Here is a 17,338-nt window from a genome sequence, read left to right on the forward strand (position 1 = left end):
CCTACCAAAGCACACACTGCTACAAACCCCATAGTGACTGGCTCTGCATGCATGTCTACATCACCAGAATGATGTATGCCGAGCCTACACCTCTTCCATTTTTAATTCATCACTCTGGGTATGGTACCATGCACCCTGATGGGGAGAAATTCTTCCGCCTGAATTTATTTCCAAAATTAAGCCCATTGATATTGGAAAAGTTTGTATGATAACACTCAGTACATTAATAAATTCATAAATCAAGCAAAATTCTATTACTTTTTTGTTCTGCCTAATTTGCACAACTTCTGTTTTTTGCTTCACTATTACTTTATTATTACACATATGCTTTCACACTAATGCTCTTATTAACTATAAGTGTTCTTCCCAGTGAAATCTGGAAAATCTACATCTTACAGATTGAGCAATTTTATAATATAGTGAAATGCAGAGATTGGGTTAAGCTTCGTGAAGATGTATTTGACAAATTTTGGGGTGTAAAACACAACACTGAACACTGATTGAAAGTAGAGAGGCATTTCCTCTGAGTACTTTGCTAGTTTTATTCATAGCCATCTGCTACAATGAATGAAGGGAAAGACTTTATCTTATTTTTCTGCAAATATTGATTTATAAAGATGAATTAATAGCACAATGTTAAGGTAAAAGCCGTGCTCTAATGACTTAATTTTGTTTTCTGTATTAGTATTTTTTTATCAGCAGACTTTTCTTTTTCTTAGAGATGCACTGTATTTAGGTGATTAATGAGGGTTTCTTTTATTTTAATGCAAATAATTAATGCAAATATTTGTAAATGACGATCATTTTGTCTTTTTTCGGTGTCTGTTTACATTTCTGTAATAAAAACATCTTTGTCAATAAAATCAGTGAATAACTGTGGTAAATAATCGTGAGCTCAGTGTTGGACAAAATATTCACGATTGCCATTTTGGTAATCAAGTGCAAGCATCAGAGGTGCTCAGCATGTAGAAATATAGGTGACCAGCTAAATAAAGCTCGCTTTTCGTTCAAACACAACTCTACTCTCCGCATCTGCATCTGAGTTGTGAAATCAACACAATCGGAGCACCCCGCCGTGACACTACAGATAAATGTATAATTGCTATTTTGAGTGGCTGTAGCTCAGGTGGTAGAGCAGGTCACCTACTAACCAGAAGATTGGTGATTCTATATCTGTCTTTAAAAAAATTTAATGTCTCCCTTAAGCATTTATACTAATTAAGCTATGCAGAATACAGATACACCATTTATCTATTCTTTTTATACTGCTCATCTGGAGCTGGGCTTCAGCAGCCTAAGAAGAGATATTCATGCCTCCTACCTCTCAGCCACCTCCTCCTGCTGATCACTGAGACATTCCCAAGCAGATCTGTAACCTCTCCAGTCCCGGGTCTACTCTGGGGCCACGTCCCAGCCTCACACCGGGTTGTTTTTTTTCAGGTAATGTTTTTTGTTTGTATCAAATGTTCCAAAAGGCATCGTCAGCATTGGGATTATTAACAGAAATTAGACGTGGCATGCTCTAATTGGCTCAAGCTTCTTGTGTCAGACAGTCTCCAGTCTTCAGATAGATTAGTTGTAAAGAAGAAAAGATAAATAAGCCATGGTATAGATGTTTTAAAGGCAGAAACTATCCATACAGGCCAAAAACTTTTTTGTGCCATGTAAATGTATGTGAAAGCATATAAATATGCTTTAAAATACTGTTGAGTTGGACAGTTTCACCTGTTTGTCTGTGGGGATTGTCTGCCCTCAGGTGGCCACTATGGGAATTGAAGGAAGCCGTTTGGGCCAGATTGAAGTCTTTGTTTGGATCATGGAGACAGGTAACTCATTTGCCACTATTTGATGTTTTAACAACAGAAATGTTACCCTTATAATTATTGTTGAAATGAACTATGCAGTTGTCTGAGTGATGTAACAAGTGCAGTAGGCAGTGTACTGTATGTGTGTGTGGTTTTTCTCTTTTAAACAGATGCTCTGATAAACCTCACTTGTTGTCACTTTTTACTAGAAGAGCATGTTAAAGACTTCAGCTCAATCAGTTAAACATATGGTGTTGTTAAAGCTTATAAAGTTACCAAGAAGTCCCTTGAAATCTTTGCAAAATAAGACACTTGGCTATAGAAGGACTGAGGATCATAGAAGAGGGGGACATATTTTTTGGCTGTCACAGCCTGATAAAATGTGTAACACTGAAGTAAGACAGAGAGTGGTTACAAAGAGGAGATGGATTTTGGTACACTATAGGTCCAACCACAAACCTCCAGAAGATAACGAAGGTGAGCAAAACAGTTACAGTTATATAACTAAAACGTATTTTTCTCTATAGTGTTATAATTTTGTTTACCAATTTCCATTTTATTAAAGGAAGATCGGAATTATTTATCTAGCAGACAATCATTTGCATTAGTAACTTGAACTACATAAATAAAAGATATTTTACTGATTTTGCTTGAAATTGATATTAAAATGTATTCACTTTACTTTCAAAACGATACAATAGCGGGGTTTTCCAACATTCTAGGTTTATGCCACGAACATAGATCAGTAATGAGCAGCACACCGACGAATGAAAAGAAACTATCTGCTTTGGAGTCGCGCGGTCCTTTGCAGAACACAACAAAGTTGCGGTTCCTCGTGAGCGCGCTTTAGGGGACTGGGATACAATTATTGTCAGAGGTACTGCTTTGGCCTAATACCTATTAGAACTACACCTAACAGAGCCACACCTGTGCAGCTATATTTACAGAATACAGTCAGAACATTTCCTGCAAAAGATAACTTATACAGCTGAGATTTTATATTAAAAGGTTATATGGAGACAAAACATTAAACTGTGGAGCATTCCACTGGCATTTCAGTTTGCCAGATTTTTTTCATTACAGAGCAGAGCCTGCATTTTAACCACGTGGACCGAGAAATATGAACACGTCTCACATATGTCACTGATCGTGCTGTAGAAAGAAAGAAAGAAAGAAAGAAAGAAAGAAAGAAAGAAAGAAAGAAAGAAAGAAAGAAAGAAAGAAAGAAAACATTTTTAAGAAGGAAGAAATTAGTCACATGGGTTACTCTGTCACGGAGACAGAACGAATAGAAGTGTTTAGGTAGTTCATTAGTATTTTGTAAGTATGTTTCGCTTTATAAATACAGAATACAGATCGTGTTCAAAATAAGACACCGGATTCAAAATAGATGATAGATGATACAGTGTGTGTGTGTGTGTGTGTGTGTGTGTGTGTGTGTGTGTGTGTGTTAAAGCTGAATAATTACATTTAAAAGCCAAATACAAAAATAAAATTCCAGTTTCCAGTGGACCAAGCAGATTAAAATGAGTCATTTCTCCCCTCCTGTTTTTTTAGTTAAATATCATGGTCAGCACTGACAGCTGTTCCTAGTTCCTGATCTGCTGCATTAAAATTAAATCTATGTTCTTTATTTTCCTTTGCGATGTTGGTGCTGGAGGTCGTTTGATAACGAACGTGCTTAACACAAGCTGAACAGCTCATCTGACTCTCTTAGGTGCAAATGTATGCATGCTGGAATAGGGCCTGCTGTTCTGTGTCGTGAAGTCTACGTTTTGTAACTCCCCGTTTTATTTTGACAGCATCTTGTCTCATGTGCGCTATATTTCGTTTTCCTTCCACTGTCTTGTCTTACCTTATTGGTTTCATCTGTGTCCCCTGGCGTTGCCTGGTCTTTTCCTGATTGCCATGTGTGTATTTTGGCTGTAGCCTCTGTCTCTGCTCAGTTCTCTGCGGCGTTTGTCCGCACTTGTTGTACCTTGTGAATTTTTTGTTTGTTTGTTTTTTGCGGTTTAGACAGACTTTTGTTACCGGCTGTTCTTTGGATTATCTGCTCTCCTAAATAAAGGTTCGTTTTTTGCTTATTTTACTCTGTTTCACTATTTTACTGGGTTTTTTTTAGTCTGTTTTGGGGCCACGTTCTTCCACAACACAATAGACTTGCAAGGTTCTTGTGCATGCTCTCAGCGTATATCTCTGCACACCTGCGCACAGATCTAAAGACGGGCTGTGTAGTTGTGGTAGTTTGTTGCAGCTGTTTGAAATCTCTTTTGTCCCTGGAGCAGAGACGGTACATAATTTTGTTTCATGCTCTAAGGTTTCACTGAACCCGATACTATAATGCCAGTTCAACATACAGGATAGTTTTCCATTACCTGGATTGACTTTCCCTGACATTGGAAATTGGGATGAGCAGTTACACGAAGCTGGTTATCAGTTCGCCAAATTAACCCAGAGTGTCTCCTGCGCGTTCACATGAAATGGTGCTGTTGGCAGTATCTGACTAATCTAAAATGGCTGTTTCACAGATCATATGTATTTTTCGCCCACAGTAAACAATTTCTGTGAGTGCCACCAACAATTAAATGGTGATTAAAATTTAAGAAAATAATAAATAAATAATAAATGTTTAGTAAAATATCACGCTGTAAAAAGGACAAAAGATGAATTCTGGGTCAAACTGTTAATCTGGTGATTTAGGGCACAAAAATAAACATTTTAATGCAGTTAATATTGTCACTGAGTGCGTGCTCAGTGCTGCTTTTTCCCCTAAGGCGATGTCTGCACATTAGAGCTCTGAAACTTTAAACTGGCATTTAAACATTTAAGCCTACTCTACTTAAATGTTTAAATGGACTGTGCCAAAGTCTAATAACGCAAAACGCTTTAATTTGTCGCAGACCAAATGGAAATATATTTTATTGATTGGTCAGGTGTTCTTAGTGCTGTTGAGCAATCCCAGTAGAATAAAAGAAAGAAAGAAAGAAAAACAGCAGATTATAATCAAGTATATCCGCATTTTATGTATTTTCTTAATCACCAAATGAATACATGCACATTCCCGTGATAATTCGACACGCAGTTTGCGCCTCATTTGGTGGTTTGAGTATGGTACGGCTTAACAAGCTGCACAACACATTCTCCTTGCAGAGTGCCGCACGAAGTGAAGACTCAGTGAAAACGTGGCTCTTCCAACCGATTTAAAAGCGAAACTCTCATATTGTTCTGCGATACTACAATCTATCCAATACCAAGTAAATACAAGTATTGCCAGTACTACCGATACGTTTAACTTATAAAGGCAGAGTGTAGAGAGAGTTCATCAATTTGCTAAATTCTGAACAAATTTTAATGAACACTGAATCTGTGATTTTTACTTTCCGCAATAATCCGTGAACACAACAAGACACACCTTTCAGCTTTTTCATGTATTTTGAAACACTTTGTTGTTCTTGGGTTTTATTGGAGACCTGGAAGACAAATGTGTCTGGCTTTAAAGCACTTTGGGTCAGTTTATGTTGTTTAAATGTGTTCCATGATAAAATAACCTGACAGTCAACACAAAAAGGTGAGTATATTCGCATTAACATTTTTCATAGTTCATGTTAAAGGTATATTATTTCATTTCCAATAAAATAATGTTGGGCTGAATATATTATCTGAATATAGTCTATAAGTAATCATATTACTTTAGCAGGCATTGGACTGCTAAAGTAACAGCTATGATAACGGATAACAATTTAATCCTTTTTACTGTAGATCCAGCATCAGTCATGGCTGAAACATTACTGTAGCAGGCTTTATGTTGCTGGTTCACCCAACACAGCACAGAGGTGTTCAGTTTGTAGCAAATCCATTTTAATATTCCTTCAAATTTCAGCCATCACTTCACTTCACTCTCCACACACACACACACACACACACACACACACACACACACACACACACACACACACACACACACACACACACACACACACACACATCATCTTGGTCCTGACATTCTAATGTTTTAAATGACAGGGGAGGCAAGTAAGATTAGCCAAATAACCACAGCTGCGTTAACCAGCCTCCCCCCAGCACTGCCCCTTAACCAACTGTACCCCCCACTGCCACTGCCAATATATGAACTACCTGGTTATAATTTCCCTCTGTGACAGTGGGCTCTGTCTCTGTGCGAGGGATCTGGGTCTGTCTGAACGATTTCCTTCATCCTCTCTTCATTTCTTTTGCTGCTTTTCTAAGACAAAGTTGTGCTGTTCATAGTCTTTCATATCTTTATATAAGTTCATAGGATTGCCAAAGTAGAAAACATCCTTCTAGCAGGCATCGTTGTTTGCAGTGTTTCGATTTACAGCTGTAAAGTAGCTCTATATATTGTTCCAATTTCTCACTTACTGCAGCTTGCATGGTTTTGCTTAGTGCATCTGAGTCATATGACTGTAGGACAACTAAACACAACTGAGCAGGGAGGAGGGAGCGGACAAGAGTGTGCTTGCATGAGAGGGAAGCAGTTTGCACAGACATGTCTCCTTTTTGATGATCAGTAGCAACATACTGAACTTACATAAGAGAAAAAAACTAACGCATTGAGCTGATCACAATAGTAACAATTCAATGTCAGTACCAGCATTAAGTCGATACTATCGATATTTGGGTTGATCCACCCACCCCTACTGAACAGAACAATTTCAGTTTTGCAAAATCAACAACCTGTGGACGTAGAACTGTAGAAAAACAACATTTGTTTTGATTCTTGGCAGAACCATTCAGGTATCATTTTTTTTTGCACTTTAAAAGTGCATTCATAGATATGGTCCTCTGCATATGTCTTATTTAGTGAGTCAAAAATGCACAACAGTGGCAGTACAGATTAAAAGTTAACAATTTTAGTAATGCTGGTGCTGCTCTGACTTTCAGTGAGGGAAATATGAGTTGAGAGGGTATTCTAGAAATTCTGACTTCTGATTTATTGAGGAACACAGCAGCAGCCACTCACACAAAGAAGCAATTCATATGTTAAACTCAGTTTAACACAGAAAACTGAACATGTCCATCACTACTGTGGAACAGACCAGGCCTCTTCTTTTGGGCTCTGCCCTCCAGACCGTCAAAAGGTATTTGTTTCAAGAACTGATCTATGAGTTACTTGTAAGAGCGTGAGACTGCTGCACTGTCTGCAAAACAGACTTCGTTGCATGTGTGATGGCTTCTTTGTGTATGAGGCTGCTGACTTAGGTGTCTGTGAGTTGTTGAATTTAAGTGAGTGGAACTTACCATTATAAGTATACCATTGAAATATATAATACCATACATACCATTGGAAAAAAATGGTTTGGTTGTGATTATCTTTTTTTGTCCTACTCCTACTCTCCATGCAGTGGTTCAGTAGATCTTTAAGAATGTTTATTTCTGAAGAATTGAGTGGTCAGTAGGTATGACCTACTGTCTTTAACCTGGAGCCTAACCTGCTCCAGATCAGGTTAGGTCCATAGCGTAAATTACCATGTCAATTTACCCCAGTAAGAAATGAACAACAATGAGCATTTATCAAATTTGAGGATAAAAAGTTTAAATTTTATTCATTAAAATGAATGGAGACAGATATAATATTGAAAATTAGTCACCACATGTGATGTCCCAGAGCCAAACCCTTTAATACTGCAATATATCATTTTTGTTTCATTACACAAATAAAGGTTTGTGCAATTTTTAGCCCTGTTTGCTGGTTATTGCACAGAATAACCACACACACATATTTAGACAATTAGCCACAACATTAAACATAATATTTACATTGCTAGCTTCAAACAAAAAAGAATGCCGGCCGGCATTATAATATGTTAATAATATGTTAATAGTATCCTAATGTAAGTATAAACCAATATTGCCTTATTATTGTGGGCTACTACCATAAGTCATTATACAAAAGTTCTAATGCACAGATTTGACCATTTTGGTAAAATCTGGTTGTCATATTGTTGCCTATATATTGCTAAACTATTAGTAATGGGTTTTGCCTCATAGGCAAGATTTTGTTTCCACATTATTGTCTCCAGTGTTACGAACTTGTATGTCCATGTGTTTGTTTGTGCAGGTGTTGTGTTTTTTCTATGTTAATTTAGCTGTGCCAGGGCCCTGTTCCGATTGGTGCGTGGATATACTGCCCCGGCGTGATTGGATCCAGCTGGAGGACCCGCCCATTAAAAGGAGGCTGGAGTGCTACAGCGGGAGAGGCCCTCGCGTTTCTCCTCATCACCCAGCAGTAGTCCTGTGGTAGCCGCTGGCTGCAGTATACGCTTGAAAGTTGTGGAAGTGGAGTGGGTAGGGGTGAGCTGCCATTTCTTTTGATCACCCGTTTTCTCCTGTTTTGAGTTAGTTAAGGAGGTCAGACTCTGTCTTTATTTTTGACTTTGTTTTGGTAAGGTCAGGGGTGCGGGATTTGTGTAGGTTTGTTTTGTTTATTGTTTTGGCCTTGGCTCACCCTGAAGTGTTGACACTCCCGTTTTGGTTCTCTTTATTCACATTGTAAATAAATCACCTCATATCTAACGGATTGGTTTCGTGTGACTGCTTGGGTCTTGGGGGGGAAGCGAGTGCCTCGCTCATGTTATGGCCTGGCCCTAGACGGGTCGTAACACCAGTTTCTGGTCAGCTACATAAAGTTCCGTGTAATATTTCTTAGCTATTAGCTATAACCTCTGTTGATGTAGAAGAACTACTTTGATATTATTGAATATTTTTTGTAATTAAGTGTTCAGTCTCTGTAATAAAATATTAAGCTCAGCAGTGTTCAACACTGGACTGAGGTCTAGCACAGTAAGCACAGAGTGCTTGGTCACTGACAAAGGACCTCACCAATACCACATTATTTCCAAGCTGTAACAGAAAGTGCTACCAATAATTTTTAATGGATTTTTCATGGCTTCATTTTGTTCCTTTTGAGACTGAGTCTTGCATACCTCAGTCAGAACAGTGACAGTTAAAATAAAGAGAATTGATAACCCCTGTTGTGATACCCAGACAAAACCTGTTTGCAAAACTTTTGTCATTTTGTCTGTTTTGTCTTTGACTTCAGCCATGCGCTCCAGTCCAACCCCACCTCCTCTTTACCTGAGCCTCCTTCTCTTTCTGTCATGGAACTCCCCGGTTCTTTCCTGTATGACAGTGAACAACAGCAAGTGTGAGTCTGCTCCATTTGTACCAGGCCACAACCTGATTGGGGAGGGATTTGATGTCATCACCCTGCACCGAAAAGGAGCCTACCTGATTGATATAGCTACTTACCGCAAACCAGATGGCACCTGTACTCTCTGCACCAACCGCAATCAAAACAAAACTCTACAAAAAGTAAATGGATAAACTGTGATTACCAGCAAACTATAGTAGATAGGTTATGTGCACATCTTAATCATGGTGTTCTGTTTTTTTTATCTTCAGCTGCCGGCCTCTGTTGTCGACTGGCGTGCAATCAGCCAATGCAAAACCGATATCTCCAGCAGTGCACACACCACTGTTAGGTACAGTATAGTGTAGTATATTTGTTGCTGAAAGGACTTCATCCCAGAGATCATTGTCATCTCATTACTTCACCTAGTCTGTCACAATACCAGTTAGCCATGACAGACACATATTTTTCTTAGATGTCTGGTTGGCACTTTGTCTCTCTCCATTAAAAGGAAACACCAACAAAATGAAAGACTATTAACTTCTTTGTGAGTAAACTTTTTAATATTCAAAAAAGGATCAAATGATATTTCCTCAACTGTAGAATAAAACAACAAAGATGGGTGAATTTTTACAATACTGGAAGGTAAAGTGATGACCAGGTCACAAATTTCTTGTGTTGATTATCAGCATTTTGAAATCTCATAGCAGTAGGAACAAAAGAACTTCTAATGTGTTCTGTCCTACACTGCTTAGGAGAAGAAGCCTGCTGTTTACATCTCTGACCCTTCAAAATATTATGGAGAGGGTGACTAGTATTTTTTCTCCATACACCTTTCCACAATAATTCCCAGTGAATCCACAGTCCTGCCCATTAATAAGCCAGCCTTCTTCAGTAATATGTGCAGCCACATACTATTCTTACTCACCATACTGCATTCCCATCACAGTGTAAAAAGGGGAGGGCAGTAAAATAGGGGATACTGGCAACAACAGTCTGATAGAATAGAAACAGCATCTCACTACATACACTGAATTTATATTTATTTGCTGGGGCACACTACAGAAACTCTCTAAATCCTTTAGATTTCTTGGCCGTCATTTGGCAACTCCAAGATTCAGCTCTCTCCACATTTTCTATAGGACTGAGGTCTGGAGATTGGCTTGGCCATCACCTTAATGCTTCTTTTGCATGTTGGAAGACCCATCCATGACGAGCCTTAAGTGTTGTGGCTGACAGAAAAGGGTTCTCGACCGAGATTTTATGGTAAATAAAATCCATTGGCCCCTAAATTTGGTGAAGTCAGCATTTAGCAACAAAACATCACCAAAACATAATGGTTCCCCTCCATGCTTGACTGTAAAAAAAATTTAAAGAAATGAAACAAGTAAATAAAAAGTAATTCTTCTCCTTCAAATTGTGTTCACAGTTCACTACTTACCTCTAACACTGATCAGGACATCCACGACTGGAAGGTAGGAAGCATCTTGCACTTACTGTTTGTTTCAAAATTACTGTTTGAAACTACAAAATACTGTTACTGTAATTACTTGTTATTAAAACTAATAGAAATGCAAAATTTGTAAGCAACATTGCATGCTGATTCGTTTCTTTTTTTTTTCTTTTACAAGTGAAATGTGCACTGAATCAAACAGACTGTAATAACATAAAAACCTTAGTGTGCAAGTTCTCATCAAAAGGGCTGATTTGATTAAATTTTGGCTCACTGGGCTGTGTAAATGTGATACAAATATGAATTCCTTGTCTCATTATTTCATTTAATATTTCCAATTTAATATTTTTGATCCCGAGAAAAAAAGTATTATATTCAAAGTAATTGAGTGAATGAATAATAAGACAGTATTTATTATATCTAATACTTTTATCTATTACTTTTACATTACATTGACTATTATTAAAAACAAAAATGGTAATGAAATTACATTTCTATTTATCAGGCTGGACTAAATATAAATCCCATATCTACCAGCGTGGGGATTGGAGGAACACACTCCATGGCATATGCATTTGCTACAAAAAAGACCAAAGAGGACCACTACTCCTTCAGCACACACACGGTCACCTGTACTCACTATCGGTTAGCTGTGAAAATCCTGGCATTACCACATATACCACAAGTTTAGATTAACAATATATAATTTCAGTTTTTAATAATTTACTAATCAGTTTCATTCTATCTAGTTACCGGGTATCAAGCAGACCGACTCTTAGCTCTGAGTTCAGCAGGGATGTGGCCAGTTTGCCAAGTCGCTATAACTCCTCCACCAGAGATCAGTACAACGAGGTCATAGATACCTACGGCACACATTACATTCGCAAGGTTAAAACACAGAAACACTGTTAATTAGATTATTTCAGGAGTAAAAACACTTTTTTATTAAAACTTTGTGCTACATTACAGGTTCGTCTTGGTGGCCGTCTTAGACGAGTCACAGCTGTACGAACCTGTTTGTCCAGACTAAACGGATTCTCCTCAAATGAGGTACATGAAAAACATTTGCCTGCACACAGTCACCAGACTGCATATTTCTACTCCATATGAATAAGAACATAAGGGATGCTAAATAGTTGTGTTTTTGTTTGGTTTTTTGGCAACAACTGAATAGTGACATCATTCTTATTGCATTTGTATATGAATGCAAGGAGCTTATTCCCTTCCAAAAGATATTCTCTCAGTTGTTCTACTGACCAAAGTGAAAGAAACCATTGTACCTTATCTCTATAATTGTCTCACAGTCCATCAGGAGCTCTCTCTGCTGTGCTGAAAAACCTCTAGCTTCTGTCGCTGCCATTTTCAACATCAACAACAACCATAAACACGGCACCTTTTAACACTTATTTTGCCAAAAGTGTTTGCTTGTCTGCCTTTACATGCATATCAACCCGAGTAACACCCCATACTTAATCCATAGGGTTCATTATGACCTCAGCTATAATAGCTTGAACTCTCCAGGTAAGGCTTTCCATAAGTTTTAGGAGTGTGTTCATGGGAATTTTTGATCATTCTTCAAGAAGCACATTTGTGAGGTCAGACACTGGTATTAGATGAGAACTCTGCTTTAATTCATTGCAAAGGTTCTGTCAGGTTGAGGTCAGGACTCTGTGTGAGCCTGTCAAGTTCCTCCACACCAAACTCACTCATCCATTTCTTTATGGATCTTGCTGTCTGCACTGGTACTCAGTTATGTTGAAACAGGAAGGGGTCATTCCCAAACTGTTCCCACAAAGTTGGGAGCATGTCCAAAATACCTTAGTGTATTGAAGCATCAAGCGTTCCTTTCACTGGGACTAAGGGGCCGAGCCCAACTCCTGAAAAACAACCCCACACCACAATCCTCCCTCCACCAAACTTTCATGTATTTCACAAATGTTTGTAGCATGCCTAGGTGCTTGATTTTATACACCTGTGATCACGGAAGTTATTGGAACACCTGAATTCAATGATTTGGATGGATTAGTGAATACTTTTGGAAATGTAGTGTATTTTAGCCACTTCTGTATGAGAACTGTCAGCAGCTGGTTCTGTGACCCAGCAGTTTCAGTTGGTTTTCATCTCTTTTGTTATATTTTGAAGATAATGTGGAGGTTGGGATTATTATTAATTGGCTGTGAATTTTAGTTTAGTCTGTTTTACCCAGGCCTTCTGTGCTAGTTGTTTTGTATTTCTTGTCCACGTGTTTCATATTGTAAACTCTGGGTTGTCATGTCTACGTCTCGCTATGTTTCCTGTTTTATTTTGAAAGTTTCGTGTTTCTTTGTTCAATGTGCTTAGTTTTACTCTTCCCCTGTGACGTTGTTATGTTCATTTGTGTCAGCTGTTTCCCCATGTGTTTCCACTTCCCCTGATCACCTCCTGTGTGTATTTAGTCTGTGTGTTTCCTTCAGTCTTTGTCCTGTTGTTCTGTGTTCTTTCTTTCATGTCATGTCAAGTTTCAGGTAGTTCATGATTCATGTTTATATTCATATTTTCCTACATGCACCTGTTCTGATTCATGTTTTTGTCATAGTAATCAAAGTTTAATTTCTCCAGTTTAGGTTCTAGTTTAGTTTTCGCCCCACTCGCCTTTGTTTTGTTTGTGTACTGTTCTTATCAGCCACAAGAAACGGCTCACTTTTTGTCCAAGTCACGTTTCACGCTCCGTTTTAGTCTGCATTTGGATCCAGTGTTCTCTCTACACACCGTCAGCTCCCCACTGTCTGTGACAAGAACTTGCCTGACTAGTTCCACCTGTGACAAAGACACATCCAACCGACTGCTGTTTGAAAATTGCTGATTACTTACATTTACTTACTTACTTACTTATATTTGACATTTTCTTCATTGTTATCTCTCCTTTTCTCCATTTTTCTTTATCTGTTTTTCAAATTTCTCAACTGCCAGTGGGCATGAATAGCGTAAATCAGGTGAATGGTGATTTCACTCTTGCCTCCTCCTAGCCGAAACAGGCATCAGGACTTGGTAAAAAGAGAGAGAGAGAGAGAAACACCTGCGGACATTTTAAAGACTTAACGAATTAACGATCAACTACAAATTGTTTCCACTTTACTTTTTTAGGAATAATATGAACAGTATGGATCTGGATCTGTACACATAATTTACAAGAAATCATGTGATGGTTAGCATTGCCAAAATTTTCAACACTGAATGCATGTATAAGTAATTTGTAACATCTGCATTTTAACAAATATCAATAAAGTGCATTAACAAACAGAAAATACAAAAAGACAAAGACAAAGACAAAGAAAAATAAGTTACCATACCAGGCACAGGGAAATTGACCACACTGTGTACCCTCTGGGAGGAAAGCCACAACTGGCCAATACTGCACAAAGGTCCAGTGACAGAAGCTCAGTTCAGTTTGATTTATATAGCACAGCAAAAGTTGTCTCAAGGAACTGTGTTTATTGTAAGGTAAAGAACCTTCAATAATACAGAGAGAACCAGAACAATGAGACATGAATACCTTTCTTTGTTTAAACAAAGCTTTCTTATTACATTTTAAATTGGCTCTACACCAGGATATTTTTAGGACATTTTCAATAACCCTTGAGTGACACACTTAGTTCACAAGTTCCATGACATGTAGGCCTAACATCACAAGCGCTTCTCTTTGGCATGTGTTCCTATTTAATGGAAGTCCTGCATCTTATGTCTTCTCCTGCCTTCTAGTTACACTCCTGCCTGTCGATGGGTGTCTCCATTGGCTTGGGAAAGCTGAATCCATCTGCTGTCCAAGGTTCTTGCAAAAACCTCCTGGAAAACCGGGATGTTGCCACTAGGTATAGCTCTGGTCTCCACCAACACTATACGGATGTGGTGGGAGGTGATGGGTGGTTGGGAGAGTTTTCACTTGCCTATGATGACTCCCTGGGTTTTAAAAACTGGCTGAACAGTCTGAAGGATCATGCAGATGTTGCTTCCTACTTCATTCGCCCAATGTATCAGCTGATACCGAAAGGCACAAAGAAGTCAGGGATGAAGGCTGCCATAGAGCAGTACATAACAGACAATGATGTGAGTCAATCACACAGCCAACGAAATTGCTGGCGGGGCAATTCTAACCTAGATTTCAACTGTTGTCCTCGACAAGCCTGGAGGGGGAAGCTAACTGTGGAAATCATCCAGGCCTGGAATCTGAAAGGAGATCATCTTGGCCCAACTGACAGGTGAGACCAGCATGGTTAGGGATTAGGATTTAGAGTTTTCTAAAGATTTCCGAATCTCTAGGATTTAGAGATTTAGAAATCTGCAATATTATTCATCTTTGTGTCTTTCTCCTACTCACAGCTATGTTAAACTGAGGTTTGGTTCCATCAATCATCAGACTCGCATGATCGAATCAAGTTATCCCCGATGGAATGCTTATTTTGATCTTGGACAGGTCAGTGAACCCTGACTACATATAAGATCAAGGATCATATTAAAGGAATTTTAATACTGCAGGTTTGATGTACTGACAATTTTTAGAACTTGGGCTACTTACATCTTTTATATACAGTTAACTTTAGCTGTTCTTTAACTGAGGTTATTTATTTCCATTTGGTTAAGTTTAAGCAGAACTAATTCTTTCATCAGGTATATTTAAACAATTTAAGGTAATGATTTCGGTTAATATGAATGCTTTAACAATGTCAACCATGTGTCATAAAGTACTGAATGCAAATCTTGCTACTGCACATTTTCCTCCTTATTTAAAATATGTAACAATATGACATATATATCAAAAACACAACAGTGCTACCAGAATTTACATTCTATGAATTAGATGTGAATTACCATTGTCACTATTGTATATGGTACAAAATCTCAAGCATATTATTTGTAGGACAACAGTATATTAAATCCTATTTTTAATGCTTTTTTTCTCATGAAGGTGGACACACACAGTGATGTGTATGTTGAATTATGGGATAAGGATCTGTTCTATGATGATCTTCTGGGATCATGTTCCCGGCATCCAACTCAGGGGACACGTATATTTTCCTGTTCAGCTGACAGTGGCGGCTATGAGTTCAAGACCACTCTGACCTGCGACTCACATCTCACAGGAGCCTGGTGTCACCAGTATACACCATCTCCATAATGAGAAATGCATTTTGGGGCTGCATGTCTTTCTCCTATAATCAATTGGGATAAATCTGTTGATCACATAAGAGTCACATGACTGATGGGTTTTTTCTTTCATTTTCCTCATATATATATCGTACATATCCATTTTTTTAAATTTGATCTTCTTTTCATTTGTCATTCAGTTATTTTTTATATTTTATATACATATGTAGTTTCATTTTTTTCAGATTATACTTGATTTCAGTTTGTCAAATACATGTAACCCTTTTTTTTACCTTCTCAAACAAATGAAAAAAGCACGGTAATGTTAAATTAAAAAAAGAAAGAAAGAAACGTGATAACACAACAAGAAAATATCACATAATATTTGTTAAACAAAAGACTATTATACTTCATGTCACAGTGTGGGCAGGTCAAACACAAGTGCATTTGTCTGGATATACAGATTTTAAAAAGTAGGAATTTCTGGGGAAATTATTTTTAAATTCAGCATCTGGTGATTTTAAAATGTGTATGAATGAAGTTATATACCCTCAAAATTATAACGTGGTGAGTAACGACAGGTTTTGATGGTAATTTCTTACAAGAAGTACTCAGAATACGTTTTTACACCTAGTAGCTTCTTGTGGCTGCTCCCTTACTCACAAAGAGCTGATGCACCCCTGAGGAATTTGTGTCTCCTCCCATTCTCAAACTGTAAAATATTACACTATGAACCCACTACCTTTTTTATACAGCTTAAAATAGCTTAATTCATTTGCAAATCAAGAAAAGGATTTGATAATGTTTTTGATTTTTATTACTCTTAAAATGTTTAAAAAAATCATTGCCACAAACTAAAAATAAATAAATAAAAGATACGTGTACTGTTGCTGTTTTACTGTAACTAATTTTCAGATAAACCTAATTATAAGGGAATCCATGTTGTGTGAGTGTATGTGTGTGTATCTGCATCCCAGCTGCATTATTTTTTTACTATAAAAATATATATATATTATAGTGACTGACAATAATTGTCTCCAAGTTACAATTTGAAGAAGCATATGTAGCTCTACAACACTGCTGGTGAGGCACATTGATGAGAAGGAAGTATCTGGGGACATCTCAGGCCCTCCAAGGTTTGGAGGCCTATCTCCCCCTACCACCACTTCCCCTGCCAGTGGCGGACCCCCTCAGACATCGGTGCGTTGGTGGTTCTTTGTGTCCGGGGATGGGCGTCCAGGTACACACCGACTCACTCCTTGGCGGCCGCTTATCGGGGCCTGGAGCCTGGGGCTCGCTCGGGCCACTTCGGAGGCAGGGTGCCCCCGGCCTCTCGGCCTGGGGCTCGGTCACTCAGGCGCAGCTGGCTGCCGGCGGAGCTCACGGGCGCGTCACTGCAACTCCCCCTGGCTTCTGCTCCGCGGCTGCTGAGTGAGCCCTCATCTGGGACTCTCCTCAGCTCTTTCCGGGACAGTGGCGCAGCTGCCCCTCTGTTGGTCTTCCTTGGTCTCTTGTGTTCTGGGGGCCTCTGGATGTCTGGAGTTTTGATCTCCTCCACACCTGCTTCATGCCCTGGAGGACGGGGCTGTGGCCCCCCCCCCACACCCTCTAGCAGATTATTACATGAAGGAACCTTTTAAAAAAACAAAAAACAAGCGCGTCCATGCTCACAGGTGTACACACGGGTGATCACACCCACAAACTACACCCTTTTTGGCTCCTACCTCAAAGCACACTGTGTTCTGTTGATCTTATGTGCTGCACAATAATGTTTAACATTTAGTATTTACT

General features: G+C 38.6%; 1 protein-coding gene across 1 annotated transcript; it reads left to right on the forward strand.

Moving 5' to 3' along the window:
* Positions 1-8,876: 8,876 nt before the first annotated feature.
* On the forward strand, positions 8,877-16,298 carry LOC147327492 (perforin-1-like). Its single transcript, XM_086297552.1, has 9 exons — positions 8,877-9,155; positions 9,246-9,325; positions 10,403-10,448; positions 10,932-11,071; positions 11,176-11,314; positions 11,396-11,476; positions 14,165-14,661; positions 14,783-14,876; positions 15,369-16,298. Exons 1-9 carry the CDS (start codon positions 8,886-8,888, stop codon positions 15,576-15,578), a joined length of 1,557 nt encoding a protein of 518 aa, XP_086153678.1. The 5' UTR covers positions 8,877-8,885; the 3' UTR covers positions 15,579-16,298.
* The last annotated feature ends 1,040 nt before the right edge of the window (positions 16,299-17,338 follow it).

Source organism: Aulonocara sp. 'chitande type north' Nkhata Bay, linkage group LG6 (genome assembly GCF_057382095.1).
Source record: "Aulonocara sp. 'chitande type north' Nkhata Bay isolate Kocher_YH1m ecotype deep benthic linkage group LG6, A_spYH_male_GT1.1, whole genome shotgun sequence".
In the NCBI taxonomy this organism is placed as follows: Eukaryota; Metazoa; Chordata; class Actinopteri; order Cichliformes; family Cichlidae; genus Aulonocara; species Aulonocara sp. 'chitande type north' Nkhata Bay.

Excerpts from the sequence above, each read along its gene's own strand:
- LOC147327492 (XM_086297552.1), top strand. The coding sequence starts at position 8,886 with ATGCGCTCCAGTCCAACCCCACCTCCTCTTTACCTGAGCCTCCTTCTC. Across the intron at positions 9,156-9,245 it reads AAAACAAAACTCTACAAAAA|CTGCCGGCCTCTGTTGTCGA; the intron begins GTAAATGGATAA and ends TTTTATCTTCAG. Across the intron at positions 14,877-15,368 it reads CTTATTTTGATCTTGGACAG|GTGGACACACACAGTGATGT; the intron begins GTCAGTGAACCC and ends TTTCTCATGAAG.